This window comes from Rhynchophorus ferrugineus, unplaced genomic scaffold, assembly GCF_030347505.1.
Source record: "Rhynchophorus ferrugineus isolate W39M unplaced genomic scaffold, kcgeb_rfMv2 rfM1, whole genome shotgun sequence".
In the NCBI taxonomy this organism is placed as follows: Eukaryota; Metazoa; Arthropoda; class Insecta; order Coleoptera; family Curculionidae; genus Rhynchophorus; species Rhynchophorus ferrugineus.
Genome location: NW_027472580.1, coordinates 45,936,211 through 45,957,793, shown reverse-complemented (window position 1 = coordinate 45,957,793; position 21,583 = coordinate 45,936,211). Strand labels below are relative to the sequence as shown.

Below are 21,583 nucleotides of genomic sequence, written 5' to 3'. Positions count from 1 at the left end.
CACTAACAAAATGTTACCGAAGCAATACGTTAAACTATCAAACTCCTATAGTCCATTCGAGACATTTGAGATATTTCATTGGCCGTGTCCATAGTAATATTCAGTGCAGCTGCAACACGCTAAAATTATTTTCAATAAAAACTGCAGCAACTTAATATTTATCAGTAAAAAAGCTGTCTATCGAATTTTACTGTAAAGAAGCATCCATTATCTCGTTCCTGTTCGAAGTAACTGATTAGAGACACTATATGATCTGCCTGGCTTCCGCATTTTCAATCGGAGTAATAAGAATCAGCGATTTGAAATGTGTTAAAACAAGCAAAGCGTTAAAACAACGTTTGCCGGTTAATAACCTGTAGTGTGCACCCAATTTCAGTTATATGTTCGAACTTATCAGGCAGCATTGTGTCTCTTTTTAACTTGAATAAAAGGAGAAGGAAATTATTGTCTGATTCTAAAACGAATTTACAAATTATGGCAGGTAATACATTAAACATTTTGATGAGCTCACTGTTAGTTTGAATAGACTATATATCTCAGCCAGGATGTTTAAAGTTAAACAAGAAGCTTACTCAACAATGAAAGAAACAGAAGTAGATGTACCACAAGGCAGTGTTTTGGTCCTTATTATTTACCTACTTAAAACATGTGACATAACACAAATAGAATATGTTATTATAGTTATATTTACTGATGACACTACTACGATACTTGCTATTAGAGATAATAGCGAAGTAACCAGAAATCTGTAATAATACTAAGTAATAACCAACATTCAAGTAATAATACAAATTAATGGACCCAGATATGGAGAATTAAAGTCAACGACTCTAAGTCAGTGCATATTAATTTGACTTATAACCAAATTATTCACATACCAATAAATGTGAATGATTTTATCCCATAAAGTAACAATGCTAAGTATCTAGCGATGAATCTTGATGCGAAACTTTGTTGGAAGGAGCACATAAAAAAGAAAAGAATAGAACTCGAATTAAAATTAAATAAAAATGTATTGGTTATTTAGAAAATCTAACATACATACTGCTATACAAACAGATACTAAAACCTATATGGACCTACGGAATTCAGTTATGTTAAGATCTGCGAGAAGTAATATCAACATAATACAAGTAGTTCAGAATAACACACTGAAACGTATTGTGGATATACCCAGATACAAGAACCATTACTTACACCGAGACTTTCGGATTATAACTATTATAGAGGAATTTGAGAGATTGCCGACAAGACAAGAGAAAAAAATCTCAAAATAAACTCTCTCTCTCCCAAATAAACACCGAAGTGCTGCAACTCTTGGGTAGCACCGAACTAGGATGCAGACTCAAGAGAAGAAAACTGTGTGATATTGTGTAATTGTGTATTGAAGTGCATTAAATGGTAAAAATACTGCAAAGTGCTACTAACCTATTATTTTATTAGAGTCTAAGTCTGGACCAATGGATCTTCCTAGATAATTACCTAGTTATAAGTTAATGTACAGAAAAATTGTAAGTTAGTTGACAACGACTAGTAATAATATATTAATAAATATAAATAATTATGAATTTTTAGATCAGATATGTCTTTTTTGGGTTTCTTTTGTATTTGTTAGCATGTTATTTTCAGCCAGAATATGTTAGGTTGTTTTAAGAGTGGCGTTCAAAATAATGGACAACCAATTTGGAATATACCTGAAATCAACAATATATTTAATATTTATCCTTTTTCCATAACTAATCCACTCAATTAAAAATTATTATAGATGCTTGTTACCATCAGTGTGTAAATAACATTTATAATGTTGTTTTCAAAAATTATATTAGAAAATATATATCAAAAATCGATTTCTAAAAGAATATTAAAATAGACGATTCTTACTATAAAATTTTAAATGTATTTAGTAGTATTATTTTAAAAAACAATTAACGCCGTTTTAAAATTTATTTTTTTAGTGGTCTTTTTAATGTAGCTGATCGCACTTCTAAGTAGAGTGGCTTCTCCTTGGTACTTGGTACAAACGAATGAGCTCTTCTTATTCCACCTTCACCTGAAAATACTTTTTGTATATACTTTGTATATGATTTCAGTAGGAAGTAAATACGTAATATATGCAGTAATTGATAGTAAACGTTAATTATATAATTACTTATATGGATGAATTATTCTTTTTCATATTATCTTAAGCAGTTAATATTTCCATGAAATTTGTGCCATATAATACCTTATCATAAACCACTTTATTTGTAAAAAAATATTGTAAATTTCTGCTGTAAGCGTATTCTTAATAACTTTATCATTAACATTAACATTAATTTAATTACAAAATGTGATATAAACATATGTGTTGAAAACAAAAAATGTGTTTGCACGTAAACAATTTATTGTTTTGGCATTTTAATACTTGATAATGTTAAACGATTATGATTGTGGTATTAAAAAGTGCGAAACCTCAAATGTATATGATGATTGGATTGACTAATAGTAGTAAAACGGTAAACGTAAAAGTATTTAAAATTCTCATACAATAAACTTTATGGAATTTAAAAAATGTTTTTAATAAACTCACTTGATTTTAACACAGGTGTATATTGATATAGTTGAGCCTCCAGAAAGTCCTTTTTTCCTTCAGATGACACAATTTTCTCTCTGGCATTCCGCAATTCAACGTCTAAAGCTTGCTTTTCCCTTTCTAATTCAGCTAGCTTATCGACAGCATCTACAAATATTTTTTATATATATACAAACATTTACAAATATCAATTTTTACTTTTTAGTTCGCGTTTGTTTTCCTGTTGTCGTTCTTCATATTCTTTTCGTCTTCTTCTTTCCTCCTCCAATAATAAATGTTGCTCATCCTGCAATCGTTCCATTTCTTCCCTTTTTTCCCACTCTTCCGTCAATATTCTCGCTTGTAATGCCCTGACAATTTCTTCGTCTCTAAAATCTTAATTTGTTTAGAAACTATCTAAACGAAATTAACTTTAGTCTATACCGCTTCGCTTGCGTTTCTTCCTCTAATAATTTTTCTAGTTTTATCTTAATGTCTAATAGTTCAGAGAGCTTTTTTGAATCTTCTCTAACAACAGCCTCCAGTTCCTTAGCCTGGCCTTCAGCCAGTTGTCTTGCATTTCTCTCTTCTTGTAACAGCGCTCTATAAATTTCTAAAATTAATGTATATTGTGGGACATATAAATAATTGGCATATATGGTTATGGCCTCATGTATATATACTTGCATAAATAAATGTTGTTGTTGCATAGATAAATGAGTAATTGCCTTGAGATATAAAATTGTATAAACACTACGACGCATGATCGTGTTAAAGCCACCCGGGCCGGATATGTATCCCGCCACCTTGATTCATACTTTGTGGTGGCTTTAATCCATTTTTCTAGGCTTTAACCGAGTTGTTTGTAAGTATAAATACAGAACGACTCAATGGAGCCAGTGTTTTATTGACAACTCATCTTCACCAAATCAGTTCTAACAATATATAAAAATAAGTAATACCGAGCCTTGGTCATTTCTTGAATACGACCCTGTCGTTGTATACGCCTTTTTGCTGCTTGTAGACGTTGATAACTTTGGTTTCTATCTGAATGGTCAATAGCCAATTGAAGAGATGATATCCACTGTAATCTCGTCATGTGATCTGAAGCTCCTATTGTTTAATTATCAAATATTAGTATGTAATTTAAATTAAATTAATTGAAAACGAACCTAATTCAAAATGACGATCTGGAGTATGTAACAGAAATCTGAATCCAGTAGATTGTGGTTCGATTCTACTTCCTTTCTCAATAATCAGTGTATCGCATTTATCTTTCTCTGACCTAGATTTATAATAAGTAAGCTCCGATGGTCTCAATACAAACCAGTATTCTTTCATTGTGGGAAAAATGTAACCTTTTTTCGATAAGTACCTAAAATATATTTTTTATTATCCTCTAATTTAAATCTAATATTGGTGTATGTAGAGTTGCCAACAATTCTCAATTTCAGATGATAACTTTATGGCCCCCTTTATGTTGTATTCTGTATCTGTCTTTCTGGTTAACTTTAACGAAAACTCATTTCATTATTTGATGTTAATAAAATATTTCATTTTAAAAATTGTCTAAACTTGTCTTAATCATTCTTGTTTTAACGAAAAAATTGTCTATTATAAATTATCTATTAAATTATACAAAGTAATCTTAATTACAATATTTTTTTATGGGAATATTCATCTTTTAATACACTTAATATATTATAAAAGCAATTACAATATATTTAACGTACCCTTTTTTGATCACATCTTCAACAATTCTTTGATAAATATCAGTCACGGCTTCCTTAATAGCTATATCGTCTTTAACCAACGGAATGCATCTAGATTCAAGAACAGCAATAAAAGGACCAAGTCGGAAATTACCCATGGAAGTACTGAGGTTATTAAAGTCATCTTCATCAAATATACACCCTAAAGAATTTGCAAGGGTTTGAGCTACTGCACATACCTGTAAAATATTGTCTGTGTAATAATAAATAAAAAGTAATAATATAAATGTAATTTAATAATTATTATATTATATATCATTTAAAATATTATTCATTTTACCTAGAAAAAATTGGGTAAAATAAAACATATATATATATATATAAATAAAACATTTCATAAAATGTCAATTAAGACCATCACATTCAATCTTATTATGTTATTAGTCACTTGATAATAAAAATATGAAAAGAATAACAGATAGGGGACGCCAATCGAATCATCACATTCTACAGTGGAACACTTATATTGTCAACATTACGCATTCTACATTTTACAGTAATTTTCTATTATAAAATTTAAATTTTAAATATATGCAAAGTAAACTAAAGTAGTTATTCTTGAGTGTTACGTATTTTTGCACCTTTCTCTTATAAATTTAGAAACCTTTGTACTTTAAAAAATGAAAAACTAAATTCTGCGTTAATTGAATATTATCAGGCTGCTCTTTGTTATAACCATGTTAATTAACCATTAATTAATGTTTTTTATAATGAATATTTTTAGCGATATAGATTTTAAAAAATGTAAAACAATAGGTATTTATTTTAATATAATTGCCGGTTTATTTCAATTAAAAACCTAGTAGTGATGTTTAATTTTTTTCCCTCATGGAAGTATTCTAGTCTAGAGCCATGAGTTTTAAGTATTTTTTAAAATGGATTAAAAAAACAAAATCAATTTTTTAAATAGATATGTGTTAATGTTTAAAGAATACATAAAAGAAAAAAAAATGAAGAAATTAAAAATCGACAAAGATGATGACATGGACTGTTTATTACTGACGACTTAATAAAACAAAATATTTTTTTACGATTTTTTTAACATAATATTAAAAATCAAGATTTTATGATAGTTTTACTTTGTACGATAAAAGAACGTATAGAGAAGGCTTACAGCAAATTTCAAAATCGGTAAATTGGTTCAGTAGAACTTAAGGCAATGTCAATCGTCTCATCTTAAAGAGTAGTTTCGAGAAACAGCTAGTTATAGCGAAAATAATTTAAATTTTGAAAAATCCTCTTAAGGGTACGTGAAAAATGTTAAAAAATCGATTTTTTTCATATTTCTAGACTAAAATACCCCTTTATCTAGATTTTAAATTATATCTATTATCTAGAATGTTATAAAGTTTTAAAAATATTACTAACTTCCGTTGGATGAAGGGATACATGGTAACTATGTTCATGGGCGTCCAGCGTCATTTCCGCTAGAACACAGAATGTGCGAAAAATTTGGAAAATTGCTTGTTCAGTGAATGTCTTATTTTCACGTTGAAGATATTTCTTTCTGCAAACCAGCCAGCATACCTGAAAGAAACATTTAGTTTTGTAATTCAAAATATTTTAAGCTATTTCTCTTTATAGTCTTGGTGTTTAATTTATTTATTTAAATTAATTTGTAGCGTTTATTGCATTTATTGAGAAAAATTGGTACAATACATATTAATCAAAATATTTTTCATTATTTTCTAAATTTTGTTCGTATCTTTCAAACAATATGATGACCTCATGTCGAATGAACGATGTTGCTTAGGCAACGATCCTATCATCGATCCAATTTCACACTGCTTGAGCATTTCGAAACCACATGCCACCCAAGCTATGCCACATGATGCAACAAATAGTATATTTTGGATACACTGGATGCGACAGAACTTCCATTCGAGCTGCAACTGTACATTCTTCACAACTCTTACAATGCATGACCGAGTGTTATCGATGTCGATGTAAATGGCTCTCTTGAACTAACCCATAACTTTTTGCGCTTGAAATAGGCGTAGTAGATCCACTTTTCATCGCCAGTTATAATACGCCACAGAAAACTCTTCTTTTTGCCTTCAAGCAGTGAACCGCGATGATGAAAAGTGTTTTGTCCTCCAGTTCTTTGTCATTGACATCAAAATCATCACTTTTTGATCGTTTGGAATCAAAACCGATTATTGGAATATGACGGAACAGTATCACCAGAAATTTCTAGAAGTATTGGGCTTCGGCAGCAGATTTCTTCAAATTAAACAACAAAATTAATGAATGTCGGAAATGCAATTTTGATTACCGTCTGTATACCTTGAATAATTCAGTAACACTAAATTGAAAACTGTTATTAGAGAAAAGTCAAAACCAATCAAATTTAGCAATTAGGTTAGGTTGTTTGATGTCGCTGGTTAAAATACACATGTAGCTACCATTACAACTCTTTAGGTCGCATTTAATAGGTCCGCACATAATTCTACGCTTGGCAATGCTTGATGATTGGTACCAGGGGGTCTCAGGATATAAAAGACCAGCACCAGCAAGTCTCGCCCTCTTTCTTCTTTTTTATCTCATTCCTTTCCTGTATCACTTCCGCATAAGCTTGACCTAACTTAGTATCCTAACCTAATCTAATATACTGTCTATCCTCCCGTCGACCACATGTAAACAACTGAAATAAAAAGGTTTTTTCATTATCGATTTGACGAATATCGTCATACAACAGTATGGTGTTGATATAAAGAGGACGGAGACAGACATAAAGTGTATATATAAAATAATAAATTAAATAAAATTAAGAACACAAAAAGGTGGACACAAAAAGTATAAGTAGTGTATATACAATTTAAAAATGGACACAAATACTAGACTATAATCACAACCATAACGAAGTAGAGACTCTATCCACACTAGCACCCATACCGAAGTGGTAATAGTTATTTGATCAGCGACACTTATCTTAGCATAGGCTAGACTCTGAAGAAAATCGATTTCTCGTAGAAATTCGAGGAATCTGTCTCTATTTTCTCCTGTTAAGGAATTTCTAAAGTTTTAAGTCCCATACATAGCTCTAATTTGGATGAGTCATGGACAGTTGTTCAGTATGTGGTACACTAAAATAAGGGTAAAGTGACAAAACTCACAATGAGCTAGCGGGCTCGAACTCAAGTGCCCCTGCGAGAAACGACTAATAATATAAAAAACGATTAATATTTGTGATGGGGAGGGGAGAAAAGGCTGCCGAATTAGCCGCACTATTCTCGCACTCATTATTCGGTATGCTAACGTGATAAGGGATCTTTAGTAAACTTGTCCTGCGGCCATTCAGATAGATAATACGGGTGATTGACAGTGACGAGACGTGACGTGACGTGAATCGGTGACCAGGGGTGGTTAAATTTCTGTTCCAGAAAATATTCGAGGGCATTTCGGGAAACGGTAAGGATTAGCCATTCTTTGAAGGATTTTGTTGTAATGTACGATAAAACTTTGAATATCGCAGAGTTCAATAGTCAATATTGAGCCCTGTTCAGGAAGCTTCAAAAGGAATGCACGGTTATCCACCACAAATGCACTGCGAGCCCTCTGCGAGATTTAGAGGCATCGGTATATATGTGCTTGCGGCCAGGGTAAGAGTGGAGAAGTTCACAGAACTTGGATCGATTAATGTAAGGACAATGTTCTCTCTTATACAATTGACATGAGGATGTGTTTATTAAGGTACTGGAGGTCCAATAGGTAAAATTGGGGTAATAATGAAGTTTATATCAGTCAATATTTTCGGTTTCTCCAAAAATTCCTTCCACGAAATTGTAGTGAGTATTCGAGTAAACAAACAAGTGAATACACACAAACAACAAACGAACATTCCTATATACGGAAACATTTAATATATTATAATGGAAACATTTGCTACATAAAACCATCGTATGTTAATGGAAATATATGGAGAGAATCCTTTTACTAAAAAAACGTGATAGAAGTAGTTTGCCAAACCGCCAACAAAGTTCGGTGATGAAGAATGGAGAATTTGCTCAATGAAAGCTTATGTTAAACATTTCAGGAATTATCCAAATTATTGGAAGCTGATGTATCAATAGTAGAAAAAAAGTCTTGGATATGAAAAAGTTAGAAGAAAATTGACTTCCTTATGGACTGAAACCTAGTAACATTCAGAGCGGTTTTTTAATTTATAGTAAGCTATTATACAGATTATGGGTAAACTATGAACCTCGCCTGCAATATTCAATCTATGTATTTGCTGGAATTAGAAAACTCGAGAGCATGACCTACAATAAATTTTAAAAGCCATAGGAATGCAAAACAATTATTAAACATATTTGGATCAAATGGAATGTTCTCTCACCCGCCGTATTCTTCAGATATTGCTCTGTCTGACTATTACTTGTTCCGATTAATGATTTCCATTCGGGTAGTAATTACTCTATATCTCTATTAAAGTCAACTTCGTATGGTGAAACGGAAAAAACCTTTATTGCAAGAAGATATAAAGGTATGACATGATGGCTGTATCTGTTGGAAACAGTATCTAGCGATGGATAATATTTTAAATAAATATCATATTTGGTGTGGTAATTATAGTAGTGAGCCATTAACAAAAATATGCCTTTTTACGTTAAAATATATATAATTAAATGACAATAATTACATGTGTTGAATTGCTTAGCTGTGAAAATATATGTAGCAGTATACACGCATCTTCGCCAGCTGATCCTTTGTTGAAGGAAAAGTTTTGAGCCTGTAAATAGGCCTTAAAATTCGTGCGATGTAACATCCCTAAACTTTTTTTTTTGGGATACGTAAAATCGCTGATTTATACTAATACTAAAGTGGGAGACGATTGACGTAGTAATATTCTAAATTAAAAAATATAATAATATTTTTGTTTTAAAATAATATTGATGGGATTTTCAGGTTCGTTCACTACTCTGCTGTTATGATACGGTCTTGATAGCTAGGATTGGCTGGCATTATGCGTATTTTGGCCCGGTAGATTGATAGATCTGGCACATGTCGAATATGGTTATGTTTATACAATGACTACAAAGAAAAAATATTTATTTTTTGCTGTTTTGGAATATATATATATATATTTTTTGATACTTTAGGGTTCATCTAGACTGGACTTTCTGCTTAACGTGGGCACTGAACCACGGTCTTCGGCATCCGGGATTACCCAGCCTGTCATGATTTTTCTTGTTTGATTATGTACTCCTGCCTTATGGACAGACACAAACATTTTTTTATTAATCTCCTAGAATGGCAACAATCTGCCCGTGGGCAATAAGTATTATTGTAGGATTTCCGTTATATAATACAACCATCCTAACATGTAGAAGATCACTTCAGTAAGTGACCTGCTGTACAACTTATAATCTAAATCTTATTCTAGATACTATTATAATTTATTTTAAAGTCTATTCTATCTTATTCTAAAGAATATTCTAACTTATTCTAGAGATTATTATATCTCACTCTATATGTCTATTAATCAGTTCGTATGGTAGTTTGCGTTTGAGCCTACGCACTTCACTGTCATCGAGCACATTTAACTGTTTGGCGAGTGCATTGGGATGTACTAATAGTCTTTCAGAGTACTTCGCAATAGCACTTCGCGAATCACACTGTTTATGGGTTCTAAGGGGATATCGCGTTGAATCAGTTTGTTGGGCACGTAATATGGGACATCGACGATGACTCGCAACACTTTATTCTGGAACCTCTGGAGGATATCTATGTTAGATTTGCTAGTAGTACCCCATAGTTCAATACCATAGGTCCAAATGGGCCTAAGTATTGACTTATACACCAAAACCTTGTTATCTAATGATAATTTAGATTTACTCCCTATCAGCCGTTCTTGCTGCCGTTTGAAGCTGTTTGCGTTTTGTAACTATATGTTTTTCCATGTCAAACATCGATCAAAATGCATTCCCAGATATCTAACGTTGTCAACCACAATTCGACTTTGTTAAGGTTAAGTTGGAGGTTTCTTGTGGCTGATATTGGATCCTCGTGTGATGATAAAACCGCTGTATTGTCAGCATATGTTGCAACAGTAGTGTTTCTTGAGGTCGGTAGGTCAGCTGTATACATAAGATATAATAATGCGCCAAGAACACTGCTTTGCAGAACACCCCAATAGATTGGGTGTAGATCAGTGTATTCGTCACCCTGTTAAATAAGATGTCTGCCCGTGAGGTACGATTTCAGCAGTTGAAAGTGCGTATGGGCAAAAGCTTTTTCAATTTAACGTGCAGTCTAGTGTGCCACACCTTGTCGAAGGCCTGAAAAATATCGAGAAATGCAGCGGAACAATATTTTTTATCGTTTAAGTTTTTGTTAATTTGGTTGACTAATCGATGTATTTGTTCTGCTGTTCTGTGTTTATTACGGTAACCAAATTGATGGTCTGGAATAATATTTCTCTCCTCTGCGATTATTTTGAGTCTCTTAATGTATAGTTTTTCTAAAAGTTTAGAGATGACAGATAACATCAGGCTTATAGGACGATAAGAGAAGTCTTCTGATTTTTTCCCAAGTTTAAGAATCATAATGATTTGAGCCACTTTCCAAGTGCACTTTCCTTAGAGCTCTTTCAAGATTCTTCCAATAATTAGATTAAAACCAGGAGCTTTTTTCTCATTGATTTCCTTAAGTACTGTTTGTTTTACTTCCTTAACAGTAAACTTCATGTGGTAGGTCTATTTGAAACGGAGTGTTAAGAAAGTCAACTATGTTATTTTCTTCTGTTGCGGATATTTCAGACGGGTACGGATTAAATACGGTTTTTAAGCGTTTAAAGAAAACTTCGGCTTTATGTTTATTATTCCTAGCCCTGGTATTGTCAATTTTAATAGGTGGATTATGTTGTTGAGGTTTTTAAATATTTTTTGTTACTTTCCAGAGAGAATATCACGTTGCATCAGTTGGCGTTAAGTTTTATAAATAGTTTTGAATTCATTGATTTTGTTCCTTATTTATTAGCTCTTTCAGCTGTTTTGTGGCCTTGTTGAATTTTCTCTTGTTTTCTTCTGTTCTGATTTGTTATCAGGTTTTTCGCAGTTTTCTGTTTCCAGCAATTTTTTGTTTAATTGTAGATGAAATATAATTATAATTTAACTTTTTAGTACCATGCGGCCTCTTGCATAGTTTTTGTTATATTTTTTTCTGCTGTAAACTGTCTAATTTTTCTCTAAATAATGGCCAGTTGGTTTTGGTGTTATGTAAAGAAGGTGGTTTTGTTTTGTTGAGAATATTTGAGTTCACTGCTTTAATAATTGGTAAGTGATCAGATGATAGATCGAAGCATGATTCTGCTTTGCACGTTTTGGTATCAATAGATACAAACATAAATTTACAACTATGGCTCAACAGGATTCGAGCCCGCGACTATTGCAACAGTAGGAGGACCGTCGACTGCGCCAATCAAGCACCTTTTAGAAAGCCAAGATGTCGACTCATTGGGATTTAATTTATATTAGAATAGATAAAAACTATCTTTAAAGTATGCTTGCTAGACATTTATCACAAGTGATATTTATCATGTAAGACATTGTATTATTTGGCCTAGTTATATATTGTTACGATTATAACAAGAATATATAATAAAAATAATACATAACAAAATGTAATATCATTAAAATAACAGAGTAGAAAGGGACATAACACTTAACACTGAACGCAGAAGGTATTAGTGTTAATACCTATAATATTTATAGGTTTATACCTGATAATAATATATATGTGCATATATACGTATATAAAAGTGTGTAAAAGGTATACAAGACAAGTGAATTTATATAGTAAAATAGAGAATTAAGATAGTTTCGTGATCAGATATCATGTTGATTAAGGATTTTTACGAATCTCAAGAGACTAGTTAGGTCTTCCGAGATGAACTAGTGAGGGATATTAAGTTCTGTTCTCAATGTGGTTAAAGAGTTGCATTCTAAAAGTATATGGCATACTGAGTGTAGAGAGCCACAGCGAAAATAGAGGAGAAGAAATCGCGTTTTATTGGCCATAACTTGTTGCCAGCATACATATTCCATTAGGTCCCAGCTCAGTTGCGTCATGTAATTTAATTTTTTAATTCAATATAATATATCTTTATATAGTAAGTGTAGTTTAAATCGTTAGGTAATATATGTGTATGTACTGTAATATTAAAGTACATTATATCTGATTACTATTTGTATATTTTATTTATAACAATTAAATAATGTTTTAAATTGGAACGATAAATACACTGTTATTTATTACCTTTCTTCATTCTATTAATACACCTGAATTAATAAATATCGCCGTCTAGATAATATATATTTTCGAAAAGAAATCGCCAAAAGTGCGCATATGCTATTTCAGCCAAACCAACTACCAAGACATTCTAATATTAGTTAGACTAGTATTACCCTCGTTCTTATTGACCTAATGGATATGGATCTGTCTGCATATGCATTGTTAATTAGCGTTCATAAAGTAACAATACCTAAAAGCTTTAATAAAAATACTAAGCAAAAAAGTTACCTCTGCTATACGACTCTCGTATTCTCTAATTTCGGACATTGGCAGTTTATTGGGAAAAGATGAGAATACCTCATTTTGCAAGTAATATTTGTATTGGTCAAAACTGAGCTGTGAGGCGCTTTTAAAGTGTTCTAGTCCTTTTTCCACTCCATATAAATCTAGTAGCGTCCCAATATTTGCAGTTAAAACCTAAAACAAAAAATTGAAATATTACATTTATATCAACATACCTATCAAAATAATCAGAAAATTATTATGTTATGATTGTTATTATTGTTGTGACTGTAAAGAAATATTTATATAAATGTCTGCATTTTTTCATTATTATAACATTTCATCTCACTCCCTCATAGGGGAACATTGACTTATCTCAGATATCATAAATATCAGAAGGATTAAGCTTTGTTGTGCATCCTTGTGGATATTCGACGACTTATTTCGTTGGATTCTGACATGAATACTTTCGGACTAACCATGCTGTCGCCAACAAAACTGATTTTTACAGGGTTTTGTATATATGTTTATGTAAATCCAGTTTACACATTTTTGTCAACAGTTTTTTAGGTATCAAAGCTGTCATTGACAAAACTGGTATAATGCGGATATCATTTATATGACACTGCATTTTTAATTATTCTTCTAAATCACGGTGTTGGTATGTAAGCACTATACCGTTTGAGTAAAATTTATAATTGTGGTAATAAGGAACTTTTTTTAATTAACGCAGTTCCAGCATATCAGCGAGTTCTTAGTTTTGAATCATATTCTTTATACCCCTGTAATATGTTGTACTGTTCCACAGCTTTGACATCCATATCTACATTTGTCATCGCAGACCATATGATCTCTAACTGCATACTTTAAACAGTTTCTGGTCGGAACTTGATCCTGTATAGCCAGTAGTAGCCCTTAGGTTTTCAAAAACATCCCTCCTGATATCATTATACACCGTAGCATTGTGACACTGTGCTTGCAAGCTTTGATTGGATGCTTTCGGTTTCCCTTTCCGGGCTTCTATTTTTTCTTCATTCGTCTCAAAATATTTTTCGATGTTGTTTTCTTTTAGACGTAAACAGAGTGTAAAGGCTTGGCATATTGACCTGTGATGTTTCGGATTTTTTTATGAAATAATTTCCTAGATTCATTATCTGTTGGTAAAATAATTTGCCGATATCTATTAATCCCCTTCCTTCGAGATTCCGAGGTAACGTTGTTGCTCTCGATTGCACTTCTAGAATGGTGTTTTTGTGTGCTTGTCAATAAAGTTCTAACTTTCCTTTGTAGGGCTCGAATGTCATTTTCAGTCCATTGTATAAAACCAAAGGAATAGTTTAGACTAGACAGCTTTACATATATTTTTTACTGTTGAGCTGTTCTTTTAATTGCTTTATTCTCTTTATAAACTTGCATCTAAGTTCATTAACTTAGATGACTTTAAAAAAAAGAGGAAGTTCTATATTCGACTGTATATTTTTTATGTATGTTCACCGATTTCTCCATCAATTGTGGACCGATTTTCAAAATTCTTTCTTTATTCGAAAGAGTGCATTTTCGATGTGGTCCCATGGGAACCAAGTTAGGATCTGATGGTGGAATCCTGAAAAATCGAGGGTAATCGTAAAATTTCAAAGGTACATATTAAAGTCGATGCCGAACCCAAACAGTTATATTAAATTAGATTTGTTTTATTCGTAACTTAATTTTGCGTATATGACACAAAATTACGTTATTATTTTTGCATTATTTGTGCTCTGGACTGACTTCAAAGTGATCAGTTGGTAGTAGTTAAAATAATATTGTAAATAGATAAATAGGTTTACGTAGGTATTAAGCTAAATTGTACGTATGTAGTAGAATAAAATACGTGTAGTAGATAGGTTAAATAAAATATTAATTTGTTTTTATTTAGTTATTACAAGGATTATTATGTACATATTTTATTTTAAAACGATTTTTGATATCCGTCGAAGTTTGATAATTTTTAACTTTTTAGTGAGTTCCTTATTTATTTTTTGAAGTCGGTTCAATGTTTTTAAAATATTTTATTTTTTATGAATGTTTGGTCGATTCATTCAGTCTGTTTTACCCCTAGATATGTGTAGATGTTATTAACTTCCATTGCTTCGTTAACCTGGTCATCCTGCATTTAAATTTTTTTTTAGATATTTCCTCAAGTTATGCTGAAGGTACGATCCTTATTAAATCCAAACTTCATCTCGATATCCTTGTAAAACTCTTCAACAATTTTGAGCATTTGGTGTAACTGGTTTTGTGTAGCAGTTGTTAGTTTAAGATCACCCATTTATAATAAATACTTCAGTTTAATCAGTACTATATTATTATTTTTTGTACTAAAACCGTATTTGTTTGAATTGATACAAAAGGACTAAAAAAGTGCAGAACCAAAAAGGATTTAAGATATTTAAGACTCTTTACCCTAGTTTGGATGTATCTTCGTATTGGGTGTTCCATAAATCCAACAATATTCATATCTATGTAACAGAGCTTTAAAATTTGAATAAGTACACTTAATCATACTAATAGTATGATTAAGTACTCATGATGAATCGAAAGCTTTCATATAATCTAGATATGTAGCGTCAATAGTAAGTTGTTCCTTGCACCCCATTGCATATTTGATACATATTGTTTCCTCTTTTCTGTAATACATGTTGTAACGCGTAGGTAGGCATGTAATTCGATAGTTTAAAGGTCTTGAGTATTACAGCCGCATTTTTGCTTAAAGATATGTATTTTAAGATATATGTAACATTGTCAATAATTTCTGATAGCTTCTGGCATAAACAGTAAAATTTTGTAAGCCATATAATTTCTTTATATTTCTAGTATGTTTTTCGTTCCTCCTACAACCAGCCATTTTTTTTTTTTTTGGCCTGGAACCGGGTAGGGGAATCCTGTTACGGATACCTGGTCGGGAAGACCCGCAAGAATAAGCGAGTTGGACTGGTTATGTGGAGGCTGCCTCTGGGCTACCCACTAAACCCCACCCTATCAGCTGATCCAATGACCCTAACTGATACTTCTTACTGTTAGTAAGGAGGCAGGCAAGGACGTGGCGTCGTTATCACACCACGCAGCTTGCGGTACATGAGTTAATCGCTCGCCGGAGAACAACAATACAACCAGCCAGCGTTACTATTCCATGTGGCTGTTGTTGCTAATTGACCTTTCCAAAAGTTTTCAACTTTATCTTTGGTAGGTACTGGATTGTTAATATATATCTTTTTAGTGTTTACATTTCTACAAATCAGCTTTTCCGCGTTTTGGAAGCAAGTGTTACACTTTTCCTATTCCTATTGTTAAAATGAAAAATTAAATTTTATTTCCTCAGTCGCCTGGCATTCAAGAGGGGTGACGTTTCTCGCATACAATTGGGTAGTAATATCGTTGAGCTTATTATAGCTTATTATTTTCTTTAGTTGGTTTTCAGCTATATATTTTGTAATTTTCCTTATGTCTCTTCGAAGTAATTTTTCGTCGAAACCTTATTTCTTATTTCGGTTTATGGCTTTTTTGACTTAGAATCTTGATATTTAGGTTTAATTTTAACATATACAGTTCTAGTAACTGCAGTTGGACACCAATATTCTTTTAGGTATAAATTTATTGATATTTTCAATAAAAGTTGGTAAGATAATTGTGTTCAATAATTTTAAAACTATGGCTAGCTCTTTAGAGGTTTACAGTCTGGGTGGTAGTATTATCTTTAGTGGAGTGGATCAGTGTCGTCATATTCTAGATGAGCTTTTATGAGTTCACGGGTTTATCTATATATATTTGAGGTGGTTGTTAAGGTTTACTTTCCGGTTGTGTTTCAAGTTCGGCTAATATCTACTTCTTCAATGTTATGGTCTTCTTGACTGGTGCTTTCATTATTTAGGCTATTTTCAATCTCACGTTGAATAGCCTGTGTCCGAGATATCCTTGGTAGCTTCATCACAAGGTAGAACTCTTGTAATTTTCGATTTTTTCCTTTGTGAGGCTGTAATTGTTTGAACGAGAGGGGCTTGACTCTTTGAACTTGGCCGAACCCGCTACTATCGGGTCAGTAAAAGGATCGTCTTGTCACCTTTACCACTGCGGCTATCACACAAGTTGACTTTTTTGTTCTTACTTGTACAGACACATTTAACCACTTTCTTATCATTTTCCCCTATAAATCACCTGTTAGTAATTGTGGTCTATTAATTTTTTTCCAAAATCCAATTTAGTATGGTATAATATTTTCTTGAATATTCTTTATTTATTATGAGCTTTAATACTTTTCATGTCGTAAATAATCTGTACTTATGTTCTAGCGGTAGATTTAGTATGTTCCTTTAACTATAAGTTGATTTCATTCAATAACAACAATGTTTTAACGAGTTGATCATTGAAAGGTTCAATTAAATACTCAATAGTCAAATAATTGGAAAGGACAATAATAAGGACAGATTATTTTCTTTATTTCAATAGATTAATGTAGTGTCAATTTCGTTGAATGTTTATTGTAATTCGTGGTATTTAAAATGTTTCTTATATGAACCTTGTTATACACACTTTGTGTTGAAATAAGTTACTGCTGTATCATGTAGGGCTTTGCTGATCAATTGTGTGCGTATTTTTAGCAAGTTTTATGAAACAGACCTAACGGCGGAAGCTAACACTCATTGAAGGTCTGCCACTGCGAAACCCTTTATAACCATCCACTATTGGAAGAATCAGAGTTATGGTTTGATGACTCGTCGCTTACATTGGTTACTAAAACCGCTGGGTTTATGTATAAAGTACCAAGCATTGGGGAAGTTATGTTATGAACTTCTCATTCGCATCACGTCAGATTAGAAATCACTAGTCCGAACGATTAACTCAACATCCTCAATGAAGTTCATACTATACCTATCACTTTAATACTTTTCATGTCGTAACTAAAATGGTTAATCTGTACTTATTTGCTAGCGGTAGATTTAGTGTGTTCCTTTAACTATAAGTTGATTTCATTCAATAACAACAATGTTTTAACGAGTTGATCATTGAAAGGTTCAATTCAATTCAAAACTGTTTAAACTGTGCTAAACACTGTCCATATTCCAAGATAATAATGTGCTCATAAATACAGCCAAAAAGGCTCCGTCTTGGTTTGTGTAGCATTAGAATATGATTAAATTTCTTCCATAGTCAGCACAATCGCCAGACCTGAACATAATTGAACCGTTATGGTGAGTTTTAGAGCAGAGAGTAAGGAGCAGGTTTCCATCTCTAACATCATTGAAATGGTTGGCGGATTTTTTGGTGTAAAAATGGGACAACAGTTCGTTGGAAAATTTCTGTTGCCTTCGGAAAATGGTAGCTCAACGCCTTATCAATAAATTAATGTTATATATACATAAAGTGTTGATACTATTTTGTCCATTACCTGTAAATATAAGGAGGCTATATTTAAATTATTAAAAATATGCAACATCAACAAATTTCATTGTGTATTAGAGAGTTTAAAAACTTTAATGAAACTGAATACCATTATTAACCACATGACCACAAAACCCCAGAAACAGAAAAATATTTTTATTATCTTAAAACATGCGATGAGTGATAAAATGTGTCATTACTCAAGTATAAATGATGAAACTAGACGCAAATAATACCGATATGTGTATTTGTATTGACAATAATTAACGTAGACTTTTAAAACAATTCATTCTAATTTATTACCGTACAGGGTCAACGGTCAGGTGTATCAACATACTTTGCGAAACAATTTAGCATCGTTGAAAATAATTAAAACATTTGAATGGAAATAATTCGATATAATGCGCAAATACGATTTTAGAATAATTTCCTGATCGGCTTCCTAATTTGTTGCTTTACGTAGTCTTAAGAAAACGCCATAAATTGTCTGAGTTAAGTACATTACCTCGTATTGCTCTCGAGAAAACCTTGACACACACTAAAAGAGTTTTTAATCTTTCGAAGGAGATATCCTTTACTTTTACGATATTATTGATCTGTAAAAGGAAACCATTACCTAACCTGTTCTTAATATGGTACTGATTTTAATTACATAAAAATAGCTTGGTTAAATATTGATTACTAGTAGGGCACTAAAACTTATGCGAAAAATTAATTTAGGAAAAGTCGACATCAATGTTGAAACGACATTTAATGCATGAAACAGATAAATTCAGAGCAAGAACAACGAACAAATAGTGTAAAAATTCCAATTCCCTAAAAGTGAGTTTTAAATAGGAACGATATCAAATAAGTCATTATGTTATGTTGAAACGAACAAGAACGCTAATATTTGTTGTTAAATAAAGGGATAGTTGTTCGTTGTTATGAAACTCATTGATAAAAACTGTTAAAGACGTAATAAGATTATTACAAAACCTAAAATTTAACATTAACTGCTTCAAGTTATATACAACATAATCACGTTTTTCAGTTTATAATTCTGTTCATCCGTGTTTTAATTTTCAGTTTATTTTTTGATGTTTATAATTACAATCTGCGCTTATAAGGTTATGACATTCAATTTAGTAAAACTATGTACAAAAATATATATTATAATAAATAATAAACTGTTGGAAAGGTTTTTCTACATTTAATTTAATTACAGTAAAATATTTTAAGTTAAAACACAAACTACAAACAATGCACCTGTTTTGCCAAACCATTACCACTTAATAGACAATTTATTTATATTTTGCAATTATACTTTTAAATTATAAAATGGGTGGGTTTTGTTGCCACAGAAAAAACAAAATTTGCAATTGAAATGTGCATATTTAAGAGTTTAAACCATTACCTATTTAACAAGTATCACAAAGAACTAGTTGAATTTACATTATTTATATGTATAGTTTATTATTAATTTAATATATCATATTGTTATTATGTTGAATAAAGAAATAAAAATAATTTTCAATACGTTAAAAAGTAGTTGAAAACCATTATTTACCTATTAAAATGTATGATGAACAAACTCTGTTGCAAATATAAGGGTGATTAAAATAAAAGTTAATAGATACCATCTCAGCAGAAAAAATTATACTTGTTTGAAATCATTCGTAGTTTTTGGTTGAAAAATAGTCGATATATATCTATACAACGCGGAGATAAAAGACGCTGAAGATGATCCAAGACAATCATCGTTTTTATCATATTTTACCGTACCCATTGATATTTTGAAAAGGAGAAGATGGATATCATGGAAACATTAAACAAAGAAATCCAGTAAGAGGTATAACATATACATTATTGGTACAATTAATTTATTTGTATCTCATTTATCTTTTCAGTGTTCACGTTCACGGAGAAATTAACATTAGCGTGATGAACTTATTAATGTGTGCGAAAATTTAAAGTGAGCGATTAGGATATATTAAGTTTAATAATAAGCGAAGCTTCGTTCTGAGGACTACATTCATTTGCCTGATGCTATCATTCGGAAAGTAGATGGAACAAATACTATCGGTACCGCATATATTCTTCCTTCATCATACAGTGGTATTCTGTTATATTATACGCTACGACTTTTATGCGTTCTTACGCTCAACCAGATCTGTTTATCATATTTATGTGCAATACAAACTGGGATAAAATTAAAATGTTGTTGTTGCTAGGTCAAACATTAATGCATCGCCGTGATATAACTGCACGTGTGTTCAAACAAAAATTACAATCGTTGATAAACTTGATTACATATCACTTAGTCGGCTCTGATGATAATCTTATAAAAATGGTATTTTTAGAGCGATTCACCTTAAGTTGAGTATATATATATATATATAGTCAAAACCATTTAAACCATTAAAACCATTTTCAATTGAAATGTTAAACAAAGCTTCTACTATTTATCAAATGACAGTCAGTCCTTAATAATACCTGAATATACCGCGAAAATTCATGAATAAACCGCTCTAAATTAGACAAAAGAGGCGTGAAGATAATTTCTTGTATGATTATGCCATATCTTGCTAAATCAATTAAAACACTAAAATAAAGAAATATTTAATTTAAAGAAATTGTTTTTACAGTATGCCTCAAAAATATTTGGTAAGCTTTAACTTCTAGAGCAATAACAATACATTATGAAACTTATTAATATTCAAATTTGATCAGGCTTTCCAATGGAATACTAACAAATGGACAAACATGATGATTAAATATAGTAAGTTATTCTCTTACAATCAATAAATGGATCAGTTATAAATCCCAAGTAGTATGTCCAATTAAGTTTTATGTTATTTTTTCAATTTAAAGTCAACTTATGATTTAATACGGTCGCATAACATTCTATTATTGAAATATTTTGAAGACTATTGAAATATTAAAAAAATAATTTACCTTTAATTTCGACTTATTGACGAATCCCGTTTGATCTTGTTGTAGAACATCGAACGCTAAACAGACACAGTTCGTAACATTATCCAATAAAACGGACATGACTACAACAAATCGTGTAAACCTAGAACTATCGAAACATCGTACCGTAGCCACGCGTAACAAATATGCACCAAACGAACCGTTTGCTTTTACGCGTCGGGAAAAACACTGACTAAAATACGAGAGAACATTGATAAAAAGATGGAGAGGCAACCGAGCTGATTCATTGCCTATTTACCAAATTAGGCGGGTAGATATGGAGGCCGTCGTGGTAGGCGTACAACCGTAAAAGAATCGAGAACGAAAATTCGACTTTTCTGTAAGAAACGACCCATCGGATGAAAATTAAACA

The 21,583-nt window shown here is 31.7% G+C and overlaps 1 protein-coding gene across 3 annotated transcripts; it reads right to left on the bottom strand.

Moving 5' to 3' along the window:
* Positions 1–1,807: 1,807 nt before the first annotated feature.
* Positions 1,808–21,432, bottom strand: LOC143206867 (switch-associated protein 70). 3 transcript variants are annotated; one of them, XM_076419689.1, is made up of 10 exons: positions 21,193–21,432; positions 12,847–13,035; positions 5,692–5,850; positions 4,285–4,502; positions 3,724–3,926; positions 3,514–3,664; positions 2,996–3,154; positions 2,771–2,940; positions 2,570–2,719; positions 1,808–2,050 (listed from the first exon to the last, which is right to left on the bottom strand). In XM_076419689.1, exons 1-10 carry the CDS (start codon positions 21,289–21,291, stop codon positions 1,944–1,946), a joined length of 1,605 nt encoding a protein of 534 aa, XP_076275804.1. In that variant the 5' UTR covers positions 21,292–21,432; the 3' UTR covers positions 1,808–1,943. The 3 variants fall into 3 exon arrangements, with proteins under 3 accessions (XP_076275804.1, XP_076275805.1, XP_076275806.1); XM_076419690.1 differs by lacking the exon at positions 5,692–5,850 and having other exon boundaries at positions 21,193–21,396; XM_076419691.1 differs by lacking the exons at positions 12,847–13,035; positions 21,193–21,432 and adding an exon at positions 6,293–6,424.
* Positions 21,433–21,583: the final 151 nt, after the last annotated feature.

Excerpts from the sequence above, each read along its gene's own strand:
- LOC143206867 (XM_076419689.1), bottom strand. The coding sequence starts at position 21,291 with ATGTCCGTTTTATTGGATAATGTTACGAACTGTGTCTGTTTAGCGTTC. Across the intron at positions 13,036-21,192 it reads TCAATAAGTCGAAATTAAAG|GTTTTAACTGCAAATATTGG; the intron begins GTAAATTATTTT and ends TTTTTGTTTTAG. Across the intron at positions 3,927-4,284 it reads GAAGATGTGATCAAAAAAGG|GTACTTATCGAAAAAAGGTT; the intron begins GTACGTTAAATA and ends AATATATTTTAG.